The 27,591-nt window shown below is 34.4% G+C and overlaps 5 protein-coding genes, 1 long non-coding RNA gene and 1 other non-coding gene across 14 annotated transcripts in view; 5 read left to right on the top strand and 2 right to left on the bottom strand.

Annotated features, from left to right (window-relative positions):
- Window positions 1–728: 728 nt before the first annotated feature.
- On the top strand, window positions 729–2,700 carry Polr1H (RNA polymerase I subunit RpI12). The gene is made up of 4 exons (XM_080161620.1): window positions 729–907; window positions 1,327–1,392; window positions 2,188–2,324; window positions 2,561–2,700. Exons 1-4 carry the CDS (start codon window positions 833–835, stop codon window positions 2,631–2,633), a joined length of 351 nt encoding a protein of 116 aa, XP_080017746.1. The 5' UTR covers window positions 729–832; the 3' UTR covers window positions 2,634–2,700.
- A 61-nt stretch (window positions 2,701–2,761) lies between these two features.
- Window positions 2,762–3,848, top strand: LOC145319470 (putative RNA-binding protein 18). The gene is made up of 2 exons (XM_080161619.1): window positions 2,762–2,995; window positions 3,494–3,848. The coding sequence occupies exons 1-2, from the start codon at window positions 2,762–2,764 to the stop codon at window positions 3,737–3,739; spliced, it is 480 nt and encodes a 159-aa protein (XP_080017745.1). The 3' UTR covers window positions 3,740–3,848.
- On the top strand, window positions 3,794–7,545 carry LOC145319472 (uncharacterized). Its single transcript, XR_013879859.1, has 5 exons — window positions 3,794–3,898; window positions 4,723–4,787; window positions 6,313–6,360; window positions 6,985–7,055; window positions 7,404–7,545. It is a non-coding gene; the product is annotated as an uncharacterized LOC145319472 (long non-coding RNA).
- LOC145320414 (small nucleolar RNA ceN39) lies at window positions 4,984–5,111 on the bottom strand. The gene has a single exon (XR_013880200.1). It is a non-coding gene; the product is annotated as a small nucleolar RNA ceN39 (small nucleolar RNA).
- A 19-nt stretch (window positions 7,546–7,564) lies between the features above and the next one.
- LOC145319469 (pre-mRNA-splicing factor ISY1 homolog) lies at window positions 7,565–22,595 on the top strand. Its single transcript, XM_080161618.1, has 9 exons — window positions 7,565–7,717; window positions 9,067–9,167; window positions 9,509–9,583; window positions 10,891–11,026; window positions 19,217–19,291; window positions 19,687–19,788; window positions 20,802–20,908; window positions 21,569–21,632; window positions 22,225–22,595. Exons 1-9 carry the CDS (start codon window positions 7,565–7,567, stop codon window positions 22,357–22,359), a joined length of 948 nt encoding a protein of 315 aa, XP_080017744.1. The 3' UTR covers window positions 22,360–22,595.
- On the bottom strand, window positions 13,675–18,059 carry LOC145319864 (heterogeneous nuclear ribonucleoprotein U-like protein 1). Its single transcript, XM_080162268.1, has 7 exons — window positions 18,015–18,059; window positions 17,296–17,437; window positions 16,122–16,233; window positions 15,538–15,622; window positions 14,816–14,938; window positions 14,328–14,429; window positions 13,675–13,910 (listed from the first exon to the last, which is right to left on the bottom strand). The coding sequence occupies exons 1-7, from the start codon at window positions 18,057–18,059 to the stop codon at window positions 13,800–13,802; spliced, it is 720 nt and encodes a 239-aa protein (XP_080018394.1). The 3' UTR covers window positions 13,675–13,799.
- LOC145319464 (uncharacterized) overlaps window positions 22,565–27,591 on the top strand; it is a 34,394-nt gene continuing 29,367 nt past the window's right edge. For 3 of the 8 annotated variants that reach the window (XR_013879856.1, XR_013879855.1, XM_080161605.1), the window contains exons 1-7: window positions 22,565–22,692; window positions 23,582–23,678; window positions 24,093–24,190; window positions 24,486–24,539; window positions 25,025–25,093; window positions 25,439–25,681; window positions 25,925–26,309. Coding sequence is in view for 6 of the 8 variants with exons in the window: in XM_080161605.1 (XP_080017731.1) it covers window positions 22,616–22,692; window positions 23,582–23,678; window positions 24,093–24,190; window positions 24,486–24,539; window positions 25,025–25,093; window positions 25,439–25,681; window positions 25,925–26,309 (1,023 nt within the window). In the remaining 2 variants the exon portion in view is untranslated. The remainder of the gene's footprint in view (window positions 22,693–23,581; window positions 23,679–24,092; window positions 24,191–24,485; window positions 24,540–25,024; window positions 25,094–25,438; window positions 25,682–25,924; window positions 26,310–27,591) is intronic. The other 5 variants (XM_080161606.1, XM_080161609.1, XM_080161611.1 and 2 more) reach the window with 5 other exon arrangements.

Below are 27,591 nucleotides of genomic sequence, written 5' to 3'. Positions count from 1 at the left end.
TTTTCATTAATAATAGTTTTATTTTTATTTGTAACTGCTCTTCTGAAGATAATATACCTACTTTGTTTTTAAGAATTTTTATTAAAAGGTAATGCTGTGCTCCTAAAAATTATTCTTTCATTTTTAAAGTTACACAAAAAAATACAAGGTAGTCCTTAGATTTCAGGAAACAATAATCCGTTATTAATGATTTAGAACATTTTTATTAGAATCACTGTAAATATATTTGTTTAGTAAAATATGTATCATATAAGGAGAGCTTTCACGCTTGCATTCCATAATATATAACTTTTATGCCATTTAAAATTAATGAGTCACAAAAATAACAAACGCATTTTGTACATAATATGCAACAAAATCTGTACACTAGCTATGATTATATAAAATATATATATAATATATATGCAATCCATACCAAACAAAATACTGTACTAACATTTTAGTAAATATTGTCAAGTTTTTAATAATGCTTTGTTAATGTTAATATTTATATATGACAAGTCAAACGATGCTATTTACCAAATAATAGGCACAACTTTATTCAGTAAGTGGAGCACCCAATGCTTATAAAACGTTATATTTGGATAGGTTAGTGTTTAGAGCTAAGTGGTTGAATCAAAATTTTGAGAACAAAACTTCAAGATTTTAGGCATGGTGCTTTTCTTTGAGAATACATGATTGTAACAGAAATTAATTTAATGTTTATATGATTAGGTTTTACTTCTTTACTTACCTAAGCTTTATAACCTTAATTTCAGATAGAAAATAGAATACAAATTACACAAAATTTATTCTTGAAGTTTGGCATCAATTGAGATGTTTATAATTGAGAATGAGTGGAAAGCACTTGTTTAACCCTGAGGTGGATTTCTGCAGAGATTGTGGAGCTCTTCTACCGCCATTGAGGGTAATCATTTATTAATGTCGGTGGCAACCGCTGCTAGATAGAGGCCGTAAAGTTAAAGCGGACAGGATGAAATATATTAGTAGGTTTCGCTTCTAAACCGATCAATATCCGCTGGATTAGAACTGATTCTAAGCCATACTAAAAAATCATGTATCGTATCGTATTATATCCAGTTTTCTAAGAATATAAAATGTGCAATCATACTAGTAAAACCAGTTTTGTTAGCCTTTGGCATCTCGGGTCTAACAAAACTGGTTTTCATCGTATAATTGTACATTTATATATCCGCGGAAAGCTGTTTATAATACGTTGCTATAAATAACTATTAAAGGTTTTTGTTGGTGTAACTCCACTCCCACCTACTAATCCAATTTATTAATTTTTTTAAATCGGCCTTATTCTTATTTTATTGATTTTAGAACATAGGAACGGTACACTGTCGTGTGTGCAAGACTGAAATTGATGCTGTGGACTATCAAGAATCGGTAAGTTTGTCCATTTTTTATCAGTCTGTGGAAGTGCTGCTACTCTATAATTACTAATTAGGCTATTTCGTCTTTCCGACAGTTACTACAAGAACTACTAGCGGCTTCGCCCCTAGCCTCTAGAGGCTGCCCCAAGAGGTGATAAAAAAAGGTGAAATTCGTAAAAGGACCAGGGAAATGTTATGCAAAAAAAAAAAGGACCAAGGAAATGTTCTGCAAAAAAAAGGACCAAGGAAATGTTCTGCAAAAAAAATGGGAGGAGAATTTTGTTTTTTTGGGGGGTTGGGGGTGTCCCACCCCCCCAAGAAAATAGCCTAAAACCACCACAGGACCAGTAGGTATATTCCCTGTAGAGTAGAATCAGATCGGTTCAGTGGTTACCGAGATCTTAAGCTTCCGACGGACGGACAGACAGACAGACATCAAGCTATTTTGTATTATAGATAAGAAATTTCACCTTATAATCATAGTACCAAAGCATTAAATTGAGACTTTACAGAACAAACCTCAATAATCTATACTAGCGGATACGTCTCTGGAGGCCTAAAGGGGCTCTTGGGAAGAGGGCGTGGGGGAGTCGACCAAAACCAATTTTCAACTTTAGCTTTTGAACAGAAAAAGTAAAATAAGAAGCTACATTGGGTAGACACACAGGCACAGATCCTCTAACTTTTATATTAGGATAAAATCGTACACACACAAGAAACATGGAGTAATTCACATATACAGGACATAAAAGTTAATTTAGTTCCATTAGCTCTCCTTATTTATATTCTACAACTATTATTTATTTAGGAAATTTTCTACACCGTAAAGTTTAACAAGGTGTCTATGCCAAAGAAGAAGACAGAAGAATCCGAAGGTCCTGTCATTGAAAGAACTTGTCCAAAATGCAAGAATGACAAAATGTCTTTTGCTACTCTACAGCTGAGGTAACAAAACACAATTGATCAAAACATAGATTCTAGAAGCTTACCTACTCTATGACTTGGGAATGTAACCTGTTAACATAAAGCTGAACTTTCTTAGTCAAATTCGCATTAACATTGCATTATCTTACATACGGTAATGTATTGTATACTTCACTGGTATTTTTATGTGTAAATAATGCGTATTATTTGACTTGTTGTTTTTGATTATTTAGATTCCTAAGGAAACTTTTTTTCAGATCTGCCGACGAAGGTCAAACAGTCTTCTTTACATGTACTCAATGTGGCTTTAAAGAAAAAGAAAACTCATAAAATAATTAAAAAATTACAGAAAGCTTCCATATTACCATCAGTTACCTACCTACGAAAAAAAAAAAATCTACCAATATTGAAATAGAAAATCTACTAATTTATAAATACAATTAATCAATCAACTAATAATGAGTTCTCAAAGTAAATTATGGGTCGGGAATATCGACTCGAAGCTGTCTGAGTATCAACTTCTTAAACTTTTCGAGGCCTTTGGTAAAGTTACTGCCTTTGATTTTCTATACACCATGAACACTGAGAAAGGTAGCAGAACCCCGAGGGGTTATGCATTTGTTACCTTCGAGTCTAGTGACGCGGCAAAGAAAGCTATTCAACAGCTGAACAACAAGAAAATAAACGGACGGGTAGGTTAAGGACATTTTTTTACCTTTTGAGAACAGCTATTCTGAACTACTCAGGGAATACACGTCTGAATGTCTTTAAAAGATTGTTAATTAGGTTGTCTTAACAATCGTAATCTCCTCCACGCATTAAACTCACTATTATATTATTAAAAATGTGTACAAAGGGGGAGGTAGTTTGTGCTAAAATACCGTAAAGGTGTGGGTTTTAAGGCTTAAAAACAGTAGTAGAATGATAATATTCACTAAATATAAATATATAAAAAAAAAATTGTCTATGGTTCTATTCAATAAGGAATACACATATTTAGTGAATATTATCGTTCTACTGCTGTTTTTAAGCCTTAAAACTCACACCTTTACGGAATTTTAGCCCAACCTACCCCCCTCTTTCTGTTTATTTAAAATGAGATGACTAAACTATAGCATAGTCTTTACTTGTCAAATAAACCAAATTGTCCGAGTTATAATAAAAAGTTTTTTCTATTTGAACTTTTCTAGGATCTTCAAGTGCGATATGCCAACTCTACCTCTACCCCGACATCTTCCAAAACCGTTAAGACCACAGAAACAGCTGTTCCAGCCGTGTTAACAGCTGGCAACTCCACAAAGTCCACCACGTCAGCTGACAAGTTGGAAAAAATCCGCCAACTTGAAGCTAAATTGAAAATACTCGAACAGGATTTAAATATTGGCGGGAAATCGACTTCAATCAATCAATCAAATTCTAGATATAAGCCTTATTAGCTTGTTAGAAATTAAATCAATTTAAAAATACAATTTTTGCATATCTGTACAAACATATGTATTTTTATGTAGATAAACTTAGATAATTTTTTTATATATTTTTTTCAGATATTTTATTTGATAATGTTATGGGAGAGATCTGTTTGTCGGTGGTTTTAGGTAAGTTAATATTTAATCGTATCGTATTATAGACAGGTTTCCGCGGTTATTATATGAAAAATTATAAGATGAAAACCAGATGTGTCGAAGGCTCAGATTAACAAAGTTGGCATGATTATGATTTTTATTAAATATTTGTGGAAAATTGTCTGTAATACGATTCTATTTGTGATTTTTCATTAGGGTTAAGAATCGGTTCTAATCCAGCGGATATTAATCCGTTTCGAAGCCATACTGGAAAACTTATAACATCATTTCAATTTTTAAACTTACTTGGATTAGAATCGAAAACAATCAGATTCTTTATCATGCCAAAGCTAAGGATGAAATGAACACTTAGCCACGGATAGCCAATTGAGGATCTTATTTTGGTGCATCTCTGAACCAAATATTGATTATTGATGTGCCTGATTACTCAGACAACAAAAACCTTTGTCCTGGAGTCCTTACTTTACATGTTAACGAGTTGATCCTGTTTTGGGCCAAGGCATCTATCATACAATTTAAGTCGCGCACCTTACACATCAGTAGAAACAATTTTTAACGTATTTACTTTCAACGTGTTGTTGGGCCGAGATTCGAACCTTTCGCCTTCCCAACAACTAGTGGATTCGCTATGTGTTATGCAACAGTAGCGGGTTTGAAATTCACACTAACGAATCAGGGGCGTCCAAGCTTATTTTTTTTTTTTTGGGGGGGGGGGGGGGTAATATCATCATATGTATTTCATTGAGGCCTTTTTTTATTTTGGGGGGGTAATCACCCCTTTACCCCCCCCCCCCCTTGGAAGTCTATGTAACGAATTAAGCATTTTATTATTTTAGATTTAGAATTTGAAGAAGAATATTTTGAATTCTCTGAAGATTCGATAGTTGCTCATATCAACCAGGCATTTATTCTTTGAACATTGAACTTATTTATGTTTATGATGAATTTCACCTAGTAATGTTTACTTAGATTAGATACAGTCATAGGCGTCCAAGGGGGGGGGTAATGGGCCATTTGGCACCCCCAAAATTTTGTGAACAATACCCCCCCCCAAAAAAAATTACCCCTACCTTGGGGGTGCCGTAGGCACCCCCAACGATTTTGGGGGGGGTATTTACCCCCCCCCCCCAAACCATTTTGGGGTGGGTATTTACCCCCCCCAAACCATTTTGGGGGGGGTATTTACCCCCCCCAAACCATTTTGGGGGGGGTAATTAACCCCCCAAAATAAATGTTCTTTAAAAAAAAATTTTTGGGGGGGGTATTTACCCCCCCCAAATTGAATGTTCTTTAAAAAAAATTTTACTGATAGTTTATTTTAGGATAGGTTATATTGGTTTAGGTGATTGCCCCACATGGTTAAGCAATTGGCCCCCCGCAGGGGCTAGAAATAGGAGAGAAGCTTGTGTGAAAAAAACGAAGAAACGCCCCTTAAAGAGCGTTGCCACAAAAGGGACTATACCCCAATATAGTCCAACCAGTTAAAACAGTTCTTAACCATGATAACAAAAAATTTAATAGTTTGATCATGTTTTATTTGCTTGGGCCTTTATAAGGGCTAAAACCATCCCGGGGATCTATGATGTAATTGTAAAGCACTGAAGATTCCATAAAATAGATACCTAACTAAATTAAATATTTCATTAAATAATGAAAAAGAATTTCTATAGGCGATTTCTTTTGGGAGGATGTCAGGGTGTCTCAAAACTAGTTATAAAACTTACCAGGAACTATAAGACGCTTCACTTTAAAGTATAATCATATTGGTTCATTGGTTAGTGAGTTAATTATTGTAATTTTATGTTCTAAAGAATGAGATACTACTATATATTTGAATAGTAGTGGCGCCCTTAGCATCTAAGAACTCGTGTTTTCTAAAGGGTAAAAAGGGAGGAGAAAAATAGCCTAAAACCACTCAAAGGATTGACCTATAATAGTGAGGAACCATCATGGGATCTATGTGAAGCTTTCCTAAAAAGGAGAACTCAGTATTAAAAGTAATGAAATCTGAAGCTATAGTCAAATAAACCTTACTTACTACTTTATGTTATAGGATAGTACTTATTAACTTAATAGATTAGGTAGGTGCTTTTTTTACATAATTAAATTACCCCCCCCAAAAATTTTACCCCCGGGGTAAATTAGTTTGGGGGGGGTAATTACCCCCCCCAACAGATTTGGGGGGAGTATTTACCCCCCCCAACAGACTTTAGGGGGGGTAATTACCCCCCCCCCAATCAAATTTTACCCCCGGGGTAAAAATTTTGGGGGGGGTAAAAAAAAATTTCGGCGCGCTTCGCGCGCCATTTTACCCCCCCCAAACACGAATTACCCCCCCCCCTAAAATTTTTTACCTCCCCCCAAAAAAAAGCTTGGACGCCCCTGGATACAGTGTTATTTTAATAAAGAATAAACTATTAATACAGTCACTGAGATATCTTTTTGGAGAAGTTGGAGAAGGAATACCATACAGGGTAAGTGTATTAATTATAGTGCAGCTAAGCTTAAGGACATAATAAAATAGAATAGGTAGTTATTTATCGCAACAGCTCTTCGCGAAAGTTTAAATGAAAAATTATAAGATTATAAACCAGTTTTTTTTTTATTTTTGTCCTTTATTCGTGAAAAATTGTCTGTAATGCGATGTTATACATGATTTTTCAGTATAGCCGAGAGCTGGTTCTAATCCAGTGGATATTAATCGGTTTCTATGTGTTACTAGAATAACAGTTATTATATTTTCAAGTAAAGAAATCGTTTTAAATTGAATTAAAAATTAATAAGTTAAAGGATTTTTTGTGATTTCTTTTTGTGTTTTAAGGCAAAACACAAATACCTTATAACTAGCCTTCGTGCCAAAATAATAACAAGTAACAACATTAACAATACTGAAAAATTATAATACATCAAAAGAAAAGAATAGTTATTTCCCGCATCGTATTATAAATAGCTTTCCGCGGATATAGAATGTACAATTATAAGATTAAAGCCAGTTTTTTAGCCCCGAGATGAGATGAGAAACGGTTCTATTCCACCGGTTTCGAATGAATACGAGAAAAAAGATTCATTACATACATAATCAGAATCATGTTATTTAGGTGGAATGCACAGATACAGAAGCTCGAAAATTTAATATATATTTTGATAAATCTGTTTCTGCCAAATTCAGGTAAGCAATGTTCAATAAAAACAACAATATATATATTATAAATGACATCAAATAATATAAGTAAATAAGTTAGAATGTTTAATTTTAAAATGAATTTAAACCATAGTTGGGGGTTGGTATTTTCTTTTCAATATACCAAATTCTTGTGAGGGTCCCTGTGTATCATATGTGACCTAATCTAGCCTACTCTAAACTAAAAATAAACACGGAAGAAATTACACCCTCTTATTTTCATTTTATTTCAAAAAGGGGGGGGGGGGATTCTATGCTTATTTAGGGATTTCAATTTAATTGGGATACTGCACATAATTCTTTTAACTATCAATTTAATAAAAATACTTTTTTAAGGTGTGCATTAACATTTGTAGCCAAGTATAGAAACATACCCTGCTGTATTAGAACTATTAACATTCAACCAGTTCATTAGTTGCAACAACAAAAAAAAACATTTAAAACAAACAAAAAATCCGTGAAAAGCAGCAAAAAGTCTACGAAACTAAAAAAACAAAATGGCGCGTAACAGTGAAAAGGCTATGACGGCGCTGGCCAGGTGGCGCAGGGCCAAAGAAGAGGAGGATGGGGAGGTAAAGAAGCCAAGCAAACGTCCCTACCTTGCCACGGAGTGTGATAACTTGGCGGATGCTGAGAAATGGCGTGGACAGGTTAGATTTTTAGTAACCCCGCCGGTCTGTAACACAAAATTATTCTTTCTCACACTTTTTAAAAGCGAAGCTTTTCTATAATTAGGGTCGGTCCGTCCGTCCGTACGTAAAGGATAGCTCTTTTCGTTAAATTAGGCATGTTAGAATTGTCCTGTCGATATCAAACTTTGCATGATGATTCATTTAGGAGTTAGGTACGAGTTAGACAGCAAAGCAACTTTATAATCGTTACCAGAAAGTCCGTACGTCCATTTTAATCTTGTGATTTTTAACCTTTTTAACATCAAATTTTTATGTGATAAAATTATCCGATTGGTCTGATTTTTGGAATACTGATTCCTAGGACAACAAAGTACATTGTTTTAAGCGAATCATCTCTATAATCAAGTACTAAAAATGTAAGTATGTCCTTAAACAATATCCTGCATTTAAGCAGTTTTTCATCAGATTTACTTACAATTTTGTTTCCTTCGACTCTTAAACATTTATATTCTGATTATTCAGTTCTGACACTATATAAGAGTTAATGTTCGATTGTCCTAACATTTCAGAGCTTCGCTTTTATTGATGTTGCCATTCTTGTTTTTCCATTTCTCCACTATAAATTGTAAGAATTCCTTAATATTTAGCGCATTGTTTCAAAAATCTTCGCTGCTCTTAATCTTTATTGTACTATTTTCATTTTAAACTAAATGAGTCTTCTTAAAGTAGGTAGTCTTCATTCTTAACACAAACAACCAATTCGAATAAAACACACTTATTATTATAAAAGAATTTATTTATCACTGTTAGGTATTCAAAGAGAGGGGGCGGAAGTGACACTTATTACAACCAAAAATAAAAGTCAAAGGAACTCAACTAAATAAAGAGTTACAGCTCTGAGATTTGGCATGGCAGAAACAGAACTGTGAAGAAACGAAAACCGACGTTTCTCCCCGAAATTTTTTTTGCCCTTTCTCGCCAAATTAGACAATTTTCAATCATCTGAGATAAACTTTTTTTCATAAAAATTTCCCTTATTAAAAATATTACAAGTGTCATGTGAAAATATAAAGGAAATTTTTTTAAATTGTCTAATTTGGCGAAAAAAGGCAAAAAAAAAATTCGGTGGGAAACGGTGGTTTCTTCACAGTTCGTTATTGTACCTCTTTAAAGCAACTGCCATGCCAAATATCAGAGCTGTAACTCTTTATTTAGTTGAGTTCCTATGTCATTTTTGTTTTGGTTTCAACCAGTGTCACTTCCGCCCCCCCCCCCCTTCCTTTATTGTTATTTTTTTTATCTAAAACAAACAGCATTATAGACTACGCTACTTATTGATAAAACACATAGTTTTATTTCATTTTCAGGTTATCAGAGAAATATCTAAGAATGTGACCGCTATTCAAAATGCTGGTCTCGGAGAGTTTAGAATTAGAGATCTTAATGATCACATTAATAAACTTCTTCGGTAAGTGTTTTTTTAAAGAAACATTTTAATTAAAGATCTAAGATTATTAGTTCTAAATCATATTTTTGATGCTTGAAATCTAACTAAATACTAAATATTAAATAAGGCATTGGACGGCCTTTGTCTGGAAGTCCTAAATGTGGATGGTCATGAGTTGTACCTGATTTACCTATACTCTTACTTTTAATGTCTCGCATCTGACATAGCAACATAAAAACTTTAAACGTCTTTAGTTTGGTTTGCGTTGAGATTCGAGCCTTTGTGTTACGCTACAGTCTCGGTTAATTTTATCATATTCTAAAAATAAGAATCCCAAGCTCTTAAATCTTTATTTTGTACAGAGAAAAGAGACATTGGGAGGACAGAATCAAAGAATTGGGTGGAAGATCATTTTCCAAAGCAAAAATGCTGGACAGGTAATTTTTTCATATTTGGATTGCATTTTTCACGACTTTAATTAATAATATATGTGTGTTTCTAAGGACCTCCAAATAGTTTCATTTTTTGTTCTGTAGCATTTGTTTGCACAGGAAGTCAGGGAGGGAGAGGAAATTAGGATTTAATTTACATTAGTTCCCAAAGTTTTTATTACGTATCTCATTTGTTGGCTCTATAACTTTGGGGACTTTAATTGAATTTTGAAACTTTGGGGACTTTTAGTTCAATTTTTATTGGTTGGTTCATTAATTTGAGAGTCCAAACGTTTTAACCACTAATTGTGATCAACAGAAGGGGTAATTTTGTATATCATCATTTATAATGTACAGGTTATTGGCCTACCTGACAGAAAGTAGTAGGATGTTTGTGTGTATGTTTTATACTGGATTTTACGTCGATTCTGTAAGTAAATGAACTGAACATTGTTTTCATTTTAAAAACTAGCGGCTTCGCCCCTAGCCTCTAGGGGCTTTGCCCCAAGAGGTATAATTACATCTTCTATTACTTACCCAGCAGAACGGATCGCAAATTTTCGCACCTACCCAGCAGGAAAACATTTTCTCGTTTAAATAACGAATTCGCAAAATTCGTAAAAAAAAATAGTCTAATGTGTTCTCAAGAAAATTACTACTGGTGCTGTTCATAGTCTAATGTGTTCTCAAGAAAATCCTTTTTTTGGGGGGGGGGGGGGTAAATTTTCGTTTTTGGGGGGGTTGGTGGTGTCCCACCCCCCAAGAAAATAGCTTAAAACCACCACGGGACCGATAGGTATATACCCTGAAGAGTAAAATCCAATCGGTTCAGTTGTTACCGAGATCTTAAGCTTCAGACGGACGGACAGACATCAAGCTACTTTGTATTATAGATATCTTGGTCTGATCCCTGAAAAAAAAACGTTGAATCACTCTCCATGACGTGTATTTGGCCTTAACTATGCTTAAATTTTCCTACTTAACCTAAATTAAGAATCATGAATACATTTTTTGAGAGTTTGCGATCCTCTTTTATTTTGCGTGGAATTACCAGTTATGCTATCTTTTCAATTAATTTTTATTGGTTTCACAAAATCACAAATTTATTCTTCTCTCATTAAATGGATTAAAACTTTGGGTACTTCTATTAAAATTTGATAGGTTATAGTAAACTAATAATGTCCAAACTTGTCAACCAATCATTTTAATTAACGAAAGGCTTAATTTATTCCATTCTTATTGGGGTGAGTGAGCATTCACTTACCTCGAATTTTCTTATCCCAGAGGATCACAGATTAATGTTTATTATTCAGGGAGGGTAAAGAGGTGCCAGGAAACCGAGGGTACAAATACTTTGGTGCTGCGCGTGACCTGCCTGGTGTGCGTGAGCTCTTTGAGACAGACACTGCGCCATCCGGCAAGCGGACGCGCGCTGAACTCATGAAGGAACATAGATAACTATTAAATCATAACTTTTGGCTCAGTAATTTTTGTCATAAATACAGTTGTCATTAAACATATGTCATAAAAGTACACATGTCATAAAACAAAATTGTCATGACAAGTGTACCTTTTATGATATGTGTATTGTGTACCTTTATGACAAATGTATTAATGACAAGTGTATTTATGACAAAATTACTGAGCCATTAACTAGTGAGGGGGAGGGGCATTGGATACTGATACTAAAAGTTTTTAACCATGTATTTATTCGTTGACTTAAAAAGTTAGGGTATATATAAAGAATTTTGATTTATTAATTTAAAATTAAAAGTGTCCAAACATTTTGAATTTTGGGTACCAGTGTAATTTACAGTCCAATGAACCTTCCCTCCCTGTCAGTCCAATCATTGGTTAGTGTTCTAATAATTACATGATAAACTTTAAAGTGATTAAACACAGGCAATTACTATGAGATCTTAAAAAAAGTCTTAAGGAAACTTCTCATAACTGTAACAAAGCATAAAAAAATTATGAATTGCTTCAATGATTAATATTAACAATTCTCAATTGAGATTATCCTTTTTTTTAAGGGGGGGGGGGGGGGGGTGGTTTAAAATGTCCCAACTCCCTGAAAAATGTATCACTAGAAAATTAATCATGTTTTTATTAATTGTCACAATAGGGCTTGTCATTAAACACTATTTTAAGTTGTAAAGGTTCACTTAGGCTATGTTATCTTCATAAATATATTACAAAGTTTTTACATGTTATCACCAACACATAAACTAAATAACTAGCAGCTGCATCACTAGAGGACCTTGAGGGAAGAAAATCAACCCCTTCTCTCACTCATTCATTTATTGAAAAAAATGGTTAATTTTATCTAGGGGCGTTTCCTGTTGGGAAGGTGTTAATACCCTCCAAAAAATAATTTATACCTTCCCAGGGCCCATGAGATGCTACACTGTTATGGAGAACCATATCAGTTCAGCAGTTAGAGATTTTATAGTTATTACTATGTATCTTCAAAACTAGATTCAAAAATAATAGATTTAGCAATCTTCATTAGATTTTGATAAACAATAAATATGTAAATATTAAAATAAAAATCTTTAACATGAAGTTATCCTATCTTATTTTGGTGAAATAGTCTGTAATTGATCATAAAAGGTATGACTAAGAAACTGGTAGTTTCTTTTAGTTGCACAAAGTGCATTTAACGAGTTGGGATACTTAAAGTAGTAAACTTTAAAATATTTTTGTAGAATATGATAAATATACAAGTTAGCAATAAAGATAATTGAAATGAAAAACTTTTACCAGGCAGATTTTGTTGTACGTCCAATAATGTCTAATTTTAGTAGGTAAAAGTAATGATTTCAAAAATGCAATCACAAGTAACAAGAATATTATCTAACATTGAATTTTGTATTATGATAGTTAAGCAATATTACAATAATGGTCATACTATTTTTTGGGGAAAGTAAACGTCTAGAACGCATATATTACAAGAGTCTTGATAATTTTTATACTACATGACAGAAAATTGAAATTTTTAAAAATATATGCAACTATAACTTAAACCATTTTACATGGAAAAATTATGAAATTCACTAAATTATAGTTTAAATGAATTTATTCCAACTACCCCTTTGAGGTTTATTTGAGATTGCGCGGGGGGTTCATTAGAATTGGTAATTACAAAACTTTTCTCTCTTATTTTACTCATACTAAGAAAAAGAACTATTTTGTCTTGTTGGTAATGTTCAGTAAGATTTGTCTGCTTTAAAAATAATGTTTTTTAGCAGCATTCTTGGTCTTCCAAGTCTTTAAAATTAACCAAAGTAGGAAAAGTTCTTGTACCTACCCAAAGTCAAAGACAACAAGAAAAATGAATTTTAGATCCATTGGCCAATCCCTGAATTTCCTTTGCGAAGCTTTTCTATTATTATTGTTCGTTACGGATAGTCCTAATCGAAAATTTAGGCATGTTAAAATCATCCTTTCAACTTAAAATTTAGCATTATGATTCATATAACAAATAGGTATAATTTTGAAAGCGTAGCATGTGTATTCTTGTTACCAGAAAGTCTGAAGGTTTATTTGAATATAGCTTTTAAAAGAAATTTTATAATACAATTATCCTATCCATCTAATATTTCAAACTTAGCATAATGATTAATATAAATATTAATTTAATTTTAGAAATATTAGCATTTCTATCATTTAAGAGTCTGTAAGTCTTTTAAAAACAATTGCTTTTTATACAAGGATAAATTATTATCCTTTTGATCTGATTTTTTAAATGTTGATTTCTAGGACATTTAGGCATAATTGAGTTATGACTATGAGCGAAGATTATTAGATAGAGCCTAAGTGGTAGATATTAATAAATATTTAATAAGCTTTTACTTCTTATTTGTTCATGTTTATTTGTGATTATGTAGGTAATATTTTATTTAAACCACTATCTTATATTAATAATAATAGGTTAAGTGTGGGGGGAAAGTCCCCAATGAGTGAAAGTTCCTGTCCTCATAAATGTTACATGTAAAATAATTTCATAAATATTAAAAAGAAAATTTTTAAGATAAAAACCAGTTTACTTGTCCCGGAACTTCGGGTCTAACCGTCTAACGAAACTGGTTTTAATCTTTTTTTTTCATTTCAATAGCCGCATTAAGCTTTCTATAATAAGATGCGATAAATAACTAACTATCCAACAGTACAAGACGCCGAATTTTAACGGGGTGCGCTGCCCCACCACCCCCCTCAAATATTAAAAAAAACTTACTTGGTCCAGAATAATATTCCTCCTACGCTGTGAGGCAACTTTGAGAACATCTTGGATAGCCTTGGTCAGGCGGTGGTTAACTTTCTCCCAGGTTACCTAAAAAATATGGATATATGGTTAACGTGGATAAATATACAGCGGGATATTTGTTGTCAATTTAGCCTGCTTATATGGATCTCATTTATAGGCCAGTTTTCTCATCCCGTTTATAGACCAAACAATTTACCAGCCAAAAAAGTCAATAAACCAACGAAAATAAGTTAAGACCAATTAAAAAAGTCAATAAACCAGTCAAAAAAAAGACAATAAACCAGCCAAAAAAAGTTAATAAACCAGTCAAAAAAAGTCAATTAACTAGTAACCAGTCAATAATTTAAATAGTCAAAAAAAAACTCGTCAATCAATTAGTCATAAGTTCAGTCCAAACCAATCATTTAACTAGTAACTAATAAACATGTCAAATAATAGTCAATTAACCAGTCAAAAAGTCAATAAAGTGTCAAATCCAATCACCTCTGTGTGTTTCTTCCTTGACTCTCCCCAGAGAGTGGCTCTCTCCAGATATTCAGAGGCATTCAGGATCTCAAACCTTTTGTCTGGGTTCTCAGCAACATACTGAAACAAGGACAATTATCTCAGGAATCTAATTATACAGGGATAAGACAATGGCTGATAAATTGATGTACCCAATGATAATACACAAAATTATCACTTCTGTAGAATACATTAATTGGTTGAAACGTTTGGACACTCGACTTTATTAACCAAGCTATCAAAATTCGAAAAGAGTTCCTAAAGATGTTAATCCAACAAATAAGAAATCCATATATAAGACTTTATGTACTAGTGTAATAAACAGCCCAATGTCCCCTTCCTCCCTGATTTCTTTGGATAAAAAATCAAATTTGTACTTTATTAGGAAAACAAATTCCCCAAAGATGTTATTTTAAGACTTTGGGGACTAGTATAATAACCAGCCCAATGTCCCTGATAATAAATACCTTTTTAGCCCAGGTTGATTTGCCAGCAGCTGGTAGTCCAACCATCATGATAAATTCACAATCTTCACGCTTAGCAATGCCAGGATTGCCACGGACCAGGTCTCCAGCTTCAAGCTTACCAATCTAAAAAAAAACAAATAAAGATGACAACATCCATAAGTAGCGAAGCACAATATAAAGCATGGAAATGACAAAGAGAGTTAGAGAGTTCAGTTCTCCGACAAACAGACAAAAAATGCTTAGATAAATATAGCATAAAAATTTCAGCGGTGTATCTTTAATAGCAGCCGTGAAAATCACATTTTCCCCATAGCGTAACAATGATTTCAATGAAAGTACCCAACATAAGCCAACGAAAAGATTATGTGGTAAAAAACATTGGGTATTAGTTAAATGTAAACCCCAATGTCCCCTCCCTGCCTGGAAAAATCCTGTACAAAACTGTTAAAGAGGTCTTATAAATCACCACCAACCCAGGGGTCTAATGTACATCCCCTATGATGATACACAAAATTATCCCAACTGTAAATTATAATTAGTGATTTAAACGTTTAAACTTGAAACTTAATCAAACAATCAATCAAAATTTAATAAAAAAATAATAAAATGTACCTAAGTCACCAAAGTTGGTAAGCCAACGAATAAGAAAACGTCACTATAAAACTTTGGGGACTAGTGTAATTAACAACCCAATGACCCCTCACTCCCTCCTTGCGACAAACCTGTGTAAAACCTTCAATTGGTTTGAATGCATCAACATCTTTGCCATCCTTGTCCTTGCCAAACACAGCCGTGAACTTGGTATTCCTACAATAATGGATATGTACAATATACACGGATATTATGGCAGGGGAAAACTTGTCAATTTAGGTTTATTAGTCAGTTCGTTCATATAGTATGAGGGGAGTTGATGGGGTAAAGAGAGTGGATGAGGGGATTGTAATTTTAGCCAGCAACAAATCTCTCTTTATTAGGGTATATCATAATCTGGTGGAAGGAAGATCCATATAATAATAAATCTATTCCTATATAAGCAAAAGTATTGGTCCTAGAACACTACCTTGTGACACTCTGATTGGATAATTTATGTAAAAAAAAAGGATGATAACATCCATAGAAGCGAAGGTCTACGATCAGAAAGAAGGACAAACGGACAATAACTCTTGTAGTGTCTCAGTCTTAATAGGCGTTAATACAGGATTCAGTAGATAAATCTATCAACGTCGGTGTTGTAACGCAGTTTGGTGGAGATTCGAACCCATCACCCCAAGCCAAAGATGAGGGGCTGCGCTACGTGTTCTTTTACCTGGTTAAAATGGCAGGGAACAGAGCCTGTCCGTTAAGATTTGCCTTAGGGAACTTGAAAGCTTCCCCCTGGTCCTCTCCGTTCTTCTTGAAGGTCATGATGACGTCATCTCCTGTAAACATAACAAGTTTCAAATTGATAGTACAATTTCAACATGCCTAAATTAAGAATGGCACCTTACATTAAGGGACAAGACAATAGACGATAATATAATGTAAACCACCCCCAATTATGATACCTACATAAAATTACCAATTCTTTAGATTACAGTGTTGATTTTTTAATCCTGGCACAATGCCTTACTTAGAATAAAATATTCTAAAAATGCCTATTAGTTTAATTAAACTTACAGATACACCCTTAGAGGCAGCGCTAGTTATATTTTTTTCTGGCGATTTCTCTTGGGAGGGTGGTGGTATTTTGATTAAATGATTAGCCATAGTCTCTTAGGGTTTGGACCTAAGTAGTCATGGAGTAGGCTGAGACACTTTTGTATAGCCACTAGGGCTATCAAGCTCCACGTTCAAGCAAATTATGAGTTGACCCGCTATCTCATGAGAGCTACTCATTATTACCTCACCCTCGCCGAGTATGGCAGGTGTCCCAAATTAAGTCACCGTAATGAATGACGCTCTCCGCAGAGGAGCTTGGAATAAGGGTAGTACTGATATTATGTACTTGACTATTAAGTATCCAAACATACTCAATATCTTCTTCTTACACAACCAGGGGAAGTTGCGTGAATGTATTCAACTGAGAAATTCGAGTTGCCACATGGGGACTAGAACTCGAACTCTCATCACCGTAACTCAGTGCATTACCACTGAGCTACGACGCCCCGCTACGAGGTGGTGGTATCCTTCCCAGAAATAGCTATAAACATTCCCAGGACCAATGAGAAGCTACGTTGTAAAGGAGAACCGAAGATCCTTCGTTACAAACAAATAAAATATATCATAGGACGTCTGGATATTCTGTAAATTATCATAAAGTTGCTACACATCCGAAATCGTACCTAACTGTTATACTTTTAAGAATCAAGTTCGAACACTCAACTTAATGAACGGACCAATCAACATTCACTCCAAATTTAATAAACGAATAAGAAAACGTTATTATAAAACTTTGGGGACTGGTGAAATAAACAGCCTTATGTCCCCTTCTTTCGTGTTACCTTCCATATCCAGGGCAGCTCCAAAGACATCTCCCTTCTCCAGCTTGACTCCGTACTCTTCGAACACAGAGTTATGCGCCTTCTTACCAGCACTTGAGTAACACCAGCTGACAGCATCTAAGGTACAAACATTAGTTTTAGGCTATTTTCTAACAGATAAATAAGACAAACAGTTACTTCAGGGCAGGGTTTCGGATCCGGATCCTTGGACTCAAAAAAATGCGGGAAAAATGGAAAAATATACCTAAATTTATATAAAATCTCAGACATTCTCTTTATGAGAGCCAATTCTTTAAGGTTTAGGGTCAGACTTGAAAATTAAAAGTATTTTTGACTTCGAATTAAAGAATAAATATTTTTTGAAAAGTTTGGTGATTTTATTTTTATTGTCAAGGATCCGGAACCGGATCCGGTAGGATCCGGATCCGCACTGACCAAATTTGGAGGATCTGGATCCGCAAAAAATCAATGCGGATCCGAAACCCTGCTTCAGGGATACTTAAGGGATAAGACAATGGATGATAAATTGAAAGAATTGAGTAACACTTGAGTAACACCAGCTAGCAGCGTCTGAGATAGATACAGTTGTAGGCTATTTTCTACAAATAAATAAGACAGTGACGTCGAGTAAATAGATAAAAACAGACACTAAGATACTTCAGGGATCTTAAGGGATAAGACAATGAATGATAAATTGACATAATTGTGCGCACTCTTACCAGCACTTGAGTAACACCAGCTGACAGCATCTGAGGTACAAACATTAGTTTTAGGCTATTTTCTACAGATAAATAAGACAAACAGATACTTCAGGGATCTTAAGGGATAAGACAATGGATGATAAATTGACATAATTGTGCGCTTTTTTACCAGCACTCTAGTGACACCAGCTGACAGCATCTGATGTACAAACATTAGTTTTAGGCTATTTTCTACAGATAAATAAGACAGTTAAGTCGAGTAAATAGATAAAACAGGCACTAAGATACTTCAGGGATCTTAAAGGATAAGACAATGGATGATAAATTGACATAATTGTGCTCTTACCAGCACTCTAGTAACACCAGCTAACAGCGTCTGAGATAGATACAGTTTTAGGCTATTTTCTACAGATAAATAAGACAGTTAAGTCGAGTAAATAGATAAAACAGGCACTAAGATACTTCAGGGATCTTAAAGGATAAGACAATGGATGATAAATTGACATAATTGTGCTCTTACCAGCACTCTAGTAACACCAGCTAACAGCGTCTGAGATAGATACAGTTTTAGGCTATTTTCTACAGATAAATAAGACAGTTAAGTCGAGTAAATAGATAAAACAGACACTAAGATACTTCAGGGATCTTAAGGGATAAGACAATGGATGATAAATTGAAAGAATTGTGCACTCTCTTACCAGCACTCTAGTAACACCAGCTGACAGCATCTGAGGTACAAACATTAGTTTTAGGCTATTTTCTACAGATAAATAAGACAAACAGATACTTCAGGGATCTTAAGGGATAAGACAATGGATGATAAATTGAAAGAATTGTGCGCTTTCTTACCAGCACTTGAGTAACACTAGCTAGCAGTGTCTGAGATAAATAATGTTTTAGGCTATTTTCTACACATTATAGTAGATAGAAAAATTTTACCCAATAATTCTAACTATAGGAGGGATAATTGTGTTATAATTAGTAGCGAATCTTTTGAATGTAAAAAAGTTAAGAAAAGAAAGAAAGTGGGGTTTACAACAGATTGTAATGATGCTTAGTAGTCATATGAAAAGTCACATAACTTTTTACAGATCAAGTATATTTTTGTGTGGTTCTCCTTTTGACCTACTAAGGAAAAGTGACCACATTGCCCCCCTTCCCCTTCCCTTCGCACACACCTGGTAGTGTCCCAGTATGTAAAGTTATCTATGGTACAGGAAGTTGATGCCCAATATTATGGATTCAGAGACGACGATGACGGTCTCATTGTTCCGCTAGAGTTGGACGCAGAAAAGGTTGGTAGCTTAATCAATAATCATACCAGAAAAGAAATCTATGGCTTTCGAACCGATTAATATCCGTTGGATTAAAACAGGTTCTTAGCTATATTAAAATATCATGTGTCATTTCGTATCATAAACAATTTTCACGAAAAATAAATTAAAAGTCGTAGAACAAATACAGGGGTTTATATTCTACATATTCTACCAAAAATATATGGTTGGTTGAGGTTTTAAAAAATGAATAAAATAATAAGTACCTATTGAAAACATATACTCTCTTTGGGGGAATGAAATTAAATATTTTTTATCTGGGGAAAAAATGAATCTTGTGCAGAATATACAACCCTGAATTAATAACTACCAGTTTTGTTGGCCCGGGCTCAAGTAATAAACATATTATATTACAGGTGGCAATAAGAAAGGCTGTCCAAGACTACAAGGACAAGAAAGGCATCGAGGATGATGATGACACAGATATTTACATGTCTGACCTCTCCAGTTTCTACCAGGTAGTTTTATAATTGTTTCTCAATGACCGTTTAACAGGTAATAAAAATAAACATGCTGATATTTTCATGTTTGACCTTTCTATCAGGATTAGGCCGACTCAAGATGGAAAATTTTTTGGCGCGCTATTTTAACCCATTCTATTCATAAATATAAGACTATTGATACCTTTAAAAGTGTTCTCAGACAATTTTTTCAGCAATATGTCAAATTCGAATTTCATAAAAAAGGGGAACGTTCCCCCCTGGGGGTGAAATTTTTTTTTCTTTCAAACCATGGCTTTATACACCTTCCTGAATTCGTCTTGAAGAGTACATTAAGAATCAAAAAACGTTTTTTAAAAATATTGATCCCAGAAAAAGTTATCCTCAAATAACCGTCAAAATCACCTGATTTTGCTAAAATGGCCAAAATTGTTAGTTTTTTGAGAATAGCTCTTGCTATGATCAAAATATTTTAAAATCGTTTTATGATCCTTAATGTACTCTTCAAGACGAATTCAGGAAGGTGTATAAAGCCATGGTTTGAAAGAAAAAAAAATTTCACCCCCAGGGGGGAACCTTCCCCTTTTTTATGAAAATCGAATTTGACATATTGCTGAAAAAAAGCTACCAGAACACTTTTTTTTGATATCATTGGTCTTTATATCATAAAAGGAATGGGTTGAAATAGCGCGCCCATTGAATTTTAAAAAAAGTGGTAATTCTGAGTCGGTGTAATCAGGATACTTGTCTTTTCCATGTTGACTATAGTGTTCTCATGCAGGGAGGGAGGGGCTGTTTATGACACTAGTCCCCAAAGTTTTATATTAACGTTTTATTATTCGTTGGCTTAACAACTTTGGATACTTTTATTGAATTTTAATATGTTAGTTCATTTAGTTGAGTGTCCAAACGTTTAGAGGTCCTCAAATAATAATGTAATGATACAGATATCTACATGACCAATCTCTAACATTTGAAATTGATTTAATTTCAAGCAGAATGTGTTTAACTAATATATTGAAATTGTTAAGGATCCTGATACTGCCCTGGAGGAAGCCATGAAGGCTGGTAAAGAAACTAGATTTACTGCTCATGTGGCCATACCTACACAGAAGGATGTAGAGGATGCTTTGCTCAGGTACAATAAATAAGATATTTTTACAGGGGTGTATATTCTGCAAATTTGACCCGGCTGAGGGTGGGGGGGGGACTAAAAATTAGATATGTTGTTGGGGGGAAAAATTGTAAAAATTAAGAGGACTGAAAGCATTTTTTTCTTTTTTTTTCCTTTAAAAAAAAACTAAAGAATATGTGGAAGAGGGCATAATATGAATAAAATAAAGAGTTCTGAAAATATTTTTCCATTTTATCCCCTTCCTTGCTGGAAAAAACTAGGAGGGGAAAAAAATTTAAAAAATTGCAGCAGGGGAAAAAAATGAATCTTGTGCAGAATATACACCCCTGTATTTTTAGGAAAGGACGTATAATAAATTGGCCAATGTGTTCAGGGGTGTATATTCTGCACAAGATTCTCTTCCCCCAGCTGCAAAATATTTCATTTTTTACGCACTTATTTTTTCTACATAAAGGGTGGTGTTTTCAGTAGGTACTGTTTATTTGATTTACCCCTCCTGTATATTTTTCCAGCTTTTTTCCCAGTACCTACTCAGTACACTTTTTTTTATTTATACCCCCTCCAACATATTTTTTTTATTCTCCTTTTAGCATGGGATCCCATGCACCCCTGCCAGGGTTACTGCATGATGCATTTATTTTATTGATTGATTATTTATTTAAGGCGTAAGAAACAAGAACTGTTAGAAATGCTTGCTATTGACGCCACAATTGAAGAAATTGAACAGGTTTAGAGATTTATTGATATTTTTACCTTTTAATAAACCACTTTATCGGCTTCTAGTAGAAAGTCGGTAAATATACTGAGCTGGATCTTTAAATCATTTTAGTGGTGAGCCAGATCGGGGTGAGCTAACTTTTCACCAATGAAAATGAATTTTATGAAATGCCGCGCTGTGATTGGCTGAAATTCGGCTCACCCCGATCTGGCTCACCACTTAAATGATTTAAAGATCCAGCTCTTATTTTAACTTTATTTGATCAACTCCCCGGGCCCACAATCCCTCCACACACAATTCTTAAAAAAAGATTCTCAAGACTTATTGACAGCTTTAAAAAACATACTTTATTATTAAGTAGAAAGAAAAAAATAATTTTTTGTTTGTGGTTGAGGACTTGAAAAATTCGTTGGTACACTAGCAAATAATGTTATAAATTTACAGAAAGGTTAATTTTGATAAACATAGTTTGGCGTGTACATCAATATTTCGTCTACTAACCCATATCTCTTAAAATCCCTGACTGCGAATGTGTCATTATATTTTTAACTTAATTTTATTGGGATGAATTTCATTTTCTAGTAATAAATTTTTTATATAGGAAACTGGTATTACTTCTGGTGAGGCAGGTACAAACGGTGGCCAATCTGGAACAGCTACAGAAGGTCCGGCCAATGTACCTGAAGCAGCCGCCGGTCAGGATGAAGAAATGGCGCCCCCTGGTGATGAATCTTAAAAATTATTTTGTATGCTTTTTGTGCATATTTTTATTTTTACATTATCATGTTTGTAAATTTCTTTTACTCAGCAATTGTAACTTTAGAAAATGTTATTTTCAAACAGTTCCCCAATTATTGAAGAATCCTTTTTAAGTTTTAAGGCCAAATTTTTAAAGATATGTTCTCAAGACAATTGTATTTTTCTATGTAAATTTTTTACAGACACATTAAAGCATTTTTTAATAATTTCAGACTGTAAATAATAACCCTAAAATGCCAGCAATAGAAACAACCACAAAGAAATCAGATGAAATTCTGGATGAGCTGTTTAATAAGATCGTAGATGATAGGTTAGTTTAATACATTTCAGAGGGAGAGGCGACAATGGGCCGTTTATTACACTAGTCCCCAAAGTTTTACAATAACGTTTTCTTACTCGTTGGCCTAACAACTTTGGGGACTTTTACTGAATTTTGATTGGTTGGTTAATTAAGAAGTTGTAATGTTGTGTTTCATCATTGGGGTAATACATCAATTTATCGGCCATTGTCTTATCCCTTTAGATCCCTGAATATATTCATCCTTCTTTTTTATGTTCATTAAAATTATCCTCCATTTAATTATCTTTCTGTTTGTGTCAATTGCATAGCTTCTCTATAACTGGGTTATTGTTTTCCCTGTAATGTAAAAAGTTTGACATTTGAATGTATTTTGTACCTACTGGTAGTACTGGTAGTTGAAGCTATATAAGCATTATTTCTCACTCGTTTGCTCAACAACTTTGGGGACTTGATTATCGGGTTGTATATTTCTGTAATTTAATCACTACTGAAATTGTCCTTGGAACTCGTTTACCCCTTTACCTATCATAAACATACACCAAAAAAAAACAAGGTAGGATTTTGAAATATCAGATTTTTAATAGAATATTTATAACAGTTATATCACAGACGAATTTTTGTCTAAAAAATAACTAAGATATTTTATATTAATAAAATATTTTTTAAAACCATACGAAATAATTCGGTTCAGTACATATTTTTTTGTCTGCTTATGCTTGTATTGATAATTTTCATTGAATTTGGTCTGCCAGCATCATAATAAATTGAGCTGCATTCTGCCCCGAAAGTCTCTGAAATTAGCTAAAATAGGAAGAGTTGCATTAGTTCTAGTATCTAAAGTCCGAGATAGCCAAGATATTAGATCCATTGTCCTGCCTCTATATCCCTGATTATTTAGTGGTGATAGTGATGATGAGAGCAGTGATAGCAACGAGAATTCTGATGACTCGGACAGAAAAAGAAAACATAAAAAGAAAAAGAAGAAACACAAGAAGGTTGGTACAACCACACAGATTGTCCCCAATATGTATAAAAATAACAGGATGTTCGTCTGTCTTTAGAGATGGATCTCAATAACCGCTAAACCAATATTGTTCTCCACAACAACAGTGATGCTTCTTATAGCCTAAATGTCCTTAGAAGGTTCTTAACTATTTTGGGAGAGGATACCACTATGGGCGAGATATTCACAAAAAAAAGTAAATTGGAAAGACTATATGACCAGAAACTATAACCACTACTAATTTGAATTACCTACCTAGTTATTTATCGCATCGTATTATAGACAGCTTTCCGCGGATATTAAAATTAAAAATTATAAGATTAAAATCAGTTTTTTTAACCCTTGGATGCCGAAGACACGGGCTAGAAAACTGGTTCTATTTGATTATTAATGTAAAACTGTTTAGGAGAAGAAGAAAAAGAAGAAGAAAGATCGAAGCAAGGATAGTGACGCAGAGAATGATGGATTCTGGGGCAAAGATGATCCTTATGACAAACATTCAAGGTGATTTAATCTTGGTTCAAAAACTTAAATGTTACCTAACAAATTGTTTTCTCAAGTTTTACTTTGTTTTATGATAGGTATATAGGCTACTCTATCGCAATGTTATGTTATCTTTTAAACGCTCACAGCAGTTATACTTTACTTTTTTTCTTTGGTAACGTTGTATTTACTGTATTACAGTTTACTGCACTCACTTACGTACCTAGTTACCTTATTATTAGGTTATTGGAAAAATTATCCGTTTTAGAATATTATTTTTAACTAAATATGTTTTGTACAATGCTTCTTAATTTAGAAGCAAGGAGATAGATAAAAATTCTTCCTTTGACAAACCTGAAAAATCTTCAAGGTAAAATATGTCAATCTTTTTATAAGCCTATCAGCTGCGCCCTTAGTACTTATCGAAGATGTAAGAAAGGGGGGTGGAAAATAGGACTAAAATCAGCCCGGGTTCTCTGTGAAGCTTCCCGAAAAAAAGGCGAATTGAGTTAGTTCAGTAGTTATTGAAATATTAAGATCTCGACAAAAAAAAAACCCTTATATTATATGATTCACCAATTGAGCCATTTTTATGTCTTTTTTTTATCGGATTTTTAATTTTCTTCTGACATAAAGCATTAGAAAACGTTATATGCAGTTATTGGATGTCTATATGCTTAAGTAAGGATGTATGTCTGTCTGTCTAAATGAAATTTTTTTACCTGGCAACTTTCTATCGGATTTTCAGTATTTTTTCAATTAATTTTACAATTCGGTAAAATACGTAGATTTTTATAAAGTATAATATTTATTTGTAACTTATTAATAAAAAATGTTTTTTCCACTACTCCATAGAAGTAGGAAGGAAAACCCAGGTCCCCGAGATAAAAATCCAGACAAAAATACGGATAAAGATGAAAAAAAGTAATTTTTAATTTTAAATAGTAAATGTTAAGGATAATTGGGTTTTCAATTATTGTCAATCTCCTCCAGTTTCATTGCATAACCAACCCTTTGATTGTACAAACTTTGTCTGGAAATGCAGAAATTAAAAAAAAATTGGAGGGAGATAATTTCTTTTCTGGGGGCGTTATTTTTGGAAGGGTGTAGGTACCCTAAAAAAATTATAATCTTTCTTAAAGGAGAGTTATTTCAGTCTAGCAGTTAGCGAGATCCTTTGCTACTCACAGAAAGACACGCTGGCTCACTCTGTTAGTTTTATTTACGAATTATGCTGGAGCCTTCTCAGAATTCCTTGTGTTTGTTCAGGAGCAGAAAAGATGATGACCGCGAGCGATATAATGACCGACACGCTGACCGACGCGATTACGAAGAGGACTACCGGTCACGCGGGTATGAAGATGAACGTGGCGGTCGGGATTATGACCGGCGGGAACGGTATGATGAGAGCGGGTATTATGATCGAGATGACCGGGGCTATGACAGGTCGCATGACCGCTATACTGAGCGGGAAAGGGAGGAACGCGCCTCAAGAAAAGATAGATCATCCAGGTATCAAATTAATTAAACGGAGTTTAAAACCTACGACACAATTATTTCTAATCACAAGGATTTGTTGTTGACCTATTATATCTGAGTGACTTGCACTTAATAACAAATAAAAGAGATTGAATTAACCTTCCGTTATTTTTAATATTATATGTGAAATTTGGATTCCATAGTTTTTTAGAATTTGGGGATTAAGTTAATATATTACCTATTTAATCAGCCTTGATAATAATTCAAAATATTCAGGGAGAAAAAGGAACGTGACAGATATGACCGCGGCGGCGATACTGCCGCCGAACGGTCACGCGATGACCGCAGACGTGACCGAGAACGAATACCGTCGGCGGAGCGGCGGCGGGAGACATACGATCGTGACAAGGAACGCGAAAGGAACCGTGATAAAGAACGTGAACGTGAAAAGGATCGTGACCGCGCGGGAAGGGGCGATAAAAGGGAAGAGAAAAATGGGCGGGATAGAGATAGGGAAAGGAGGGAGGATAAGAAAGAGGAAGAGGGTGGGGGAGGGGATGGATTTTGGGACACAAAGTGGGATGCTATGGTGCTGGAGGAGAGGATACAGAAAGGAGAGAAACGGGGAAGATACTACCTCAATACTAACAAGAGATTTAAGGTACGTTATACTTTTGAATTCATATGAAACTTTTATGTTTAAGACACTGTAGAAATAAGGGGGGGGGGGGCGTAATGACATAAGCTCTTAAACCGTGAGCAAAATGGTCTAAATATTGAGCTAGACCCTTCAAACTTGGTATATAAGCTTAGTCCTATAGGTATTACATCTAAATGGCAAAAAAATGCAAAATTTTTTATTTTTAGGTTAGGTTAGGTAAGAAAAACCCTGCGGAAATGGGGTTTTAGGCTTTTTTTGGTCTATTTTGATGTGGAAACTTGCCTTAAATTGTTTTTTCTTAGGGTTTTAACTTAAATACACTGTATCTATTCATATGGACATTATTTAAGATGATTCAGCAAGTCGGGGACCGACCCCAGGGGGCTAGGTGGGTGGCCCGCAGGGGTTAAGTTAATTTTTCCCAATATATTTGTTGTGATACATCAAATTATAGGTTTTTTAGGTCAAGGAACTCAAATTCAGAGCTAAAATAAGCATTAGACTAATCTGAAGCTAGCCCCAGCGGGCTAGGTTGGTGGCCCGCAGGGGTTAAGTGCATTTTTTCTAATATATATCTTGTTATATATCAAACTATAGGTTTTTTAGGTCAAGAAACTCAAATTCTGAGCGTTAATTAGCATTAGACTGACCTGAAGCTAACCCCCCCGGGCTAGGTTGGTTTTCTGCAGGGCTTAAGAGCATTTACCTAACCTAACCTAGAAACTTACTTATATTTTTACAGGTTTTTTTCTTGAATAAACTGTGTCTGTTAATGAGGACTTTATTTAAGATGATCCAGCAAGTCGGGGACCGACCCCAGCGGGCTAGGTGGGTGGCCCGCAGGGGTTAAGTGCATTTTTCCCAATATATCTGTTGCGATACATCAAATTGTAAGTTTTTTAGGTCAGTTAACTCAAATTCAGAGCTAGAATTAGCATAAGACAAATCTGAAACTAGCCCCAGCGGGCTAGGTTGGTGGCCCGCAGGGGTTAAATGCATTATTTCCAATATAGATCTTGTTATATATCAAAATAAAGGTTTTTAAGGTCAAGAAACTCAAATTCAGAGCTAAAATTGGCATAAGACTTACCTGAAGCTAACCCCTGCGGGCTAGGTAGATTTTCCACAGGGCTTATGTGCATTTTACCTAACCTAACCTAGAAACTTACTTATTCTTTTGGTTTTTTCCTTAAATAAACTGTGTCTATTAATGAGGACATTATTTTAGATAATCCAGCAAGTTGGGGACCGACCACAGCGGGCTAGGTGGTTGGCCCACAGG

The sequence above is a fragment of the Acartia tonsa genome, chromosome 5, assembly GCF_053477335.1.
Source record: "Acartia tonsa isolate MP-2025a chromosome 5, ASM5347733v1, whole genome shotgun sequence".
NCBI lineage: Eukaryota > Metazoa > Arthropoda > Copepoda > Calanoida > Acartiidae > Acartia > Acartia tonsa.
The sequence above is the reverse complement of the archived record's forward strand: the minus strand, read 5'-3'. Positions and strand labels throughout refer to the sequence as shown.

Bases quoted from the DNA above. Each gene is read 5' to 3' on its own strand.
- Polr1H (XM_080161620.1), top strand. From the start codon at position 833: ATGAGTGGAAAGCACTTGTTTAACCCTGAGGTGGATTTCTGCAGAGAT. The intron at 908-1,326 runs GTAATCATTTAT...TATTGATTTTAG, and splicing joins CTCTTCTACCGCCATTGAGG to AACATAGGAACGGTACACTG. The intron at 2,325-2,560 runs GTAACAAAACAC...ACTTTTTTTCAG, and splicing joins TTTGCTACTCTACAGCTGAG to ATCTGCCGACGAAGGTCAAA.
- LOC145319470 (XM_080161619.1), top strand. From the start codon at position 2,762: ATGAGTTCTCAAAGTAAATTATGGGTCGGGAATATCGACTCGAAGCTG. The intron at 2,996-3,493 runs GTAGGTTAAGGA...GAACTTTTCTAG, and splicing joins ACAAGAAAATAAACGGACGG to GATCTTCAAGTGCGATATGC.
- LOC145319469 (XM_080161618.1), top strand. From the start codon at position 7,565: ATGGCGCGTAACAGTGAAAAGGCTATGACGGCGCTGGCCAGGTGGCGC. The intron at 7,718-9,066 runs GTTAGATTTTTA...TTTCATTTTCAG, and splicing joins CTGAGAAATGGCGTGGACAG to GTTATCAGAGAAATATCTAA. The intron at 9,584-10,890 runs GTAATTTTTTCA...TTTATTATTCAG, and splicing joins AAAGCAAAAATGCTGGACAG to GGAGGGTAAAGAGGTGCCAG.
- LOC145319864 (XM_080162268.1), bottom strand. From the start codon at position 18,059: ATGTTTGTACCTCAGATGCTGTCAGCTGGTGTTACTCAAGTGCTG. The intron at 17,438-18,014 runs GTAAGAGTGCGC...GTTAGAAAATAG, and splicing joins CTGGTGTTACTCAAGTGCTG to CCTAAAACTAATGTTTGTAC. The intron at 13,911-14,327 runs GTGATTGGATTT...CATATTTTTTAG, and splicing joins CAAGGAAGAAACACACAGAG to GTAACCTGGGAGAAAGTTAA.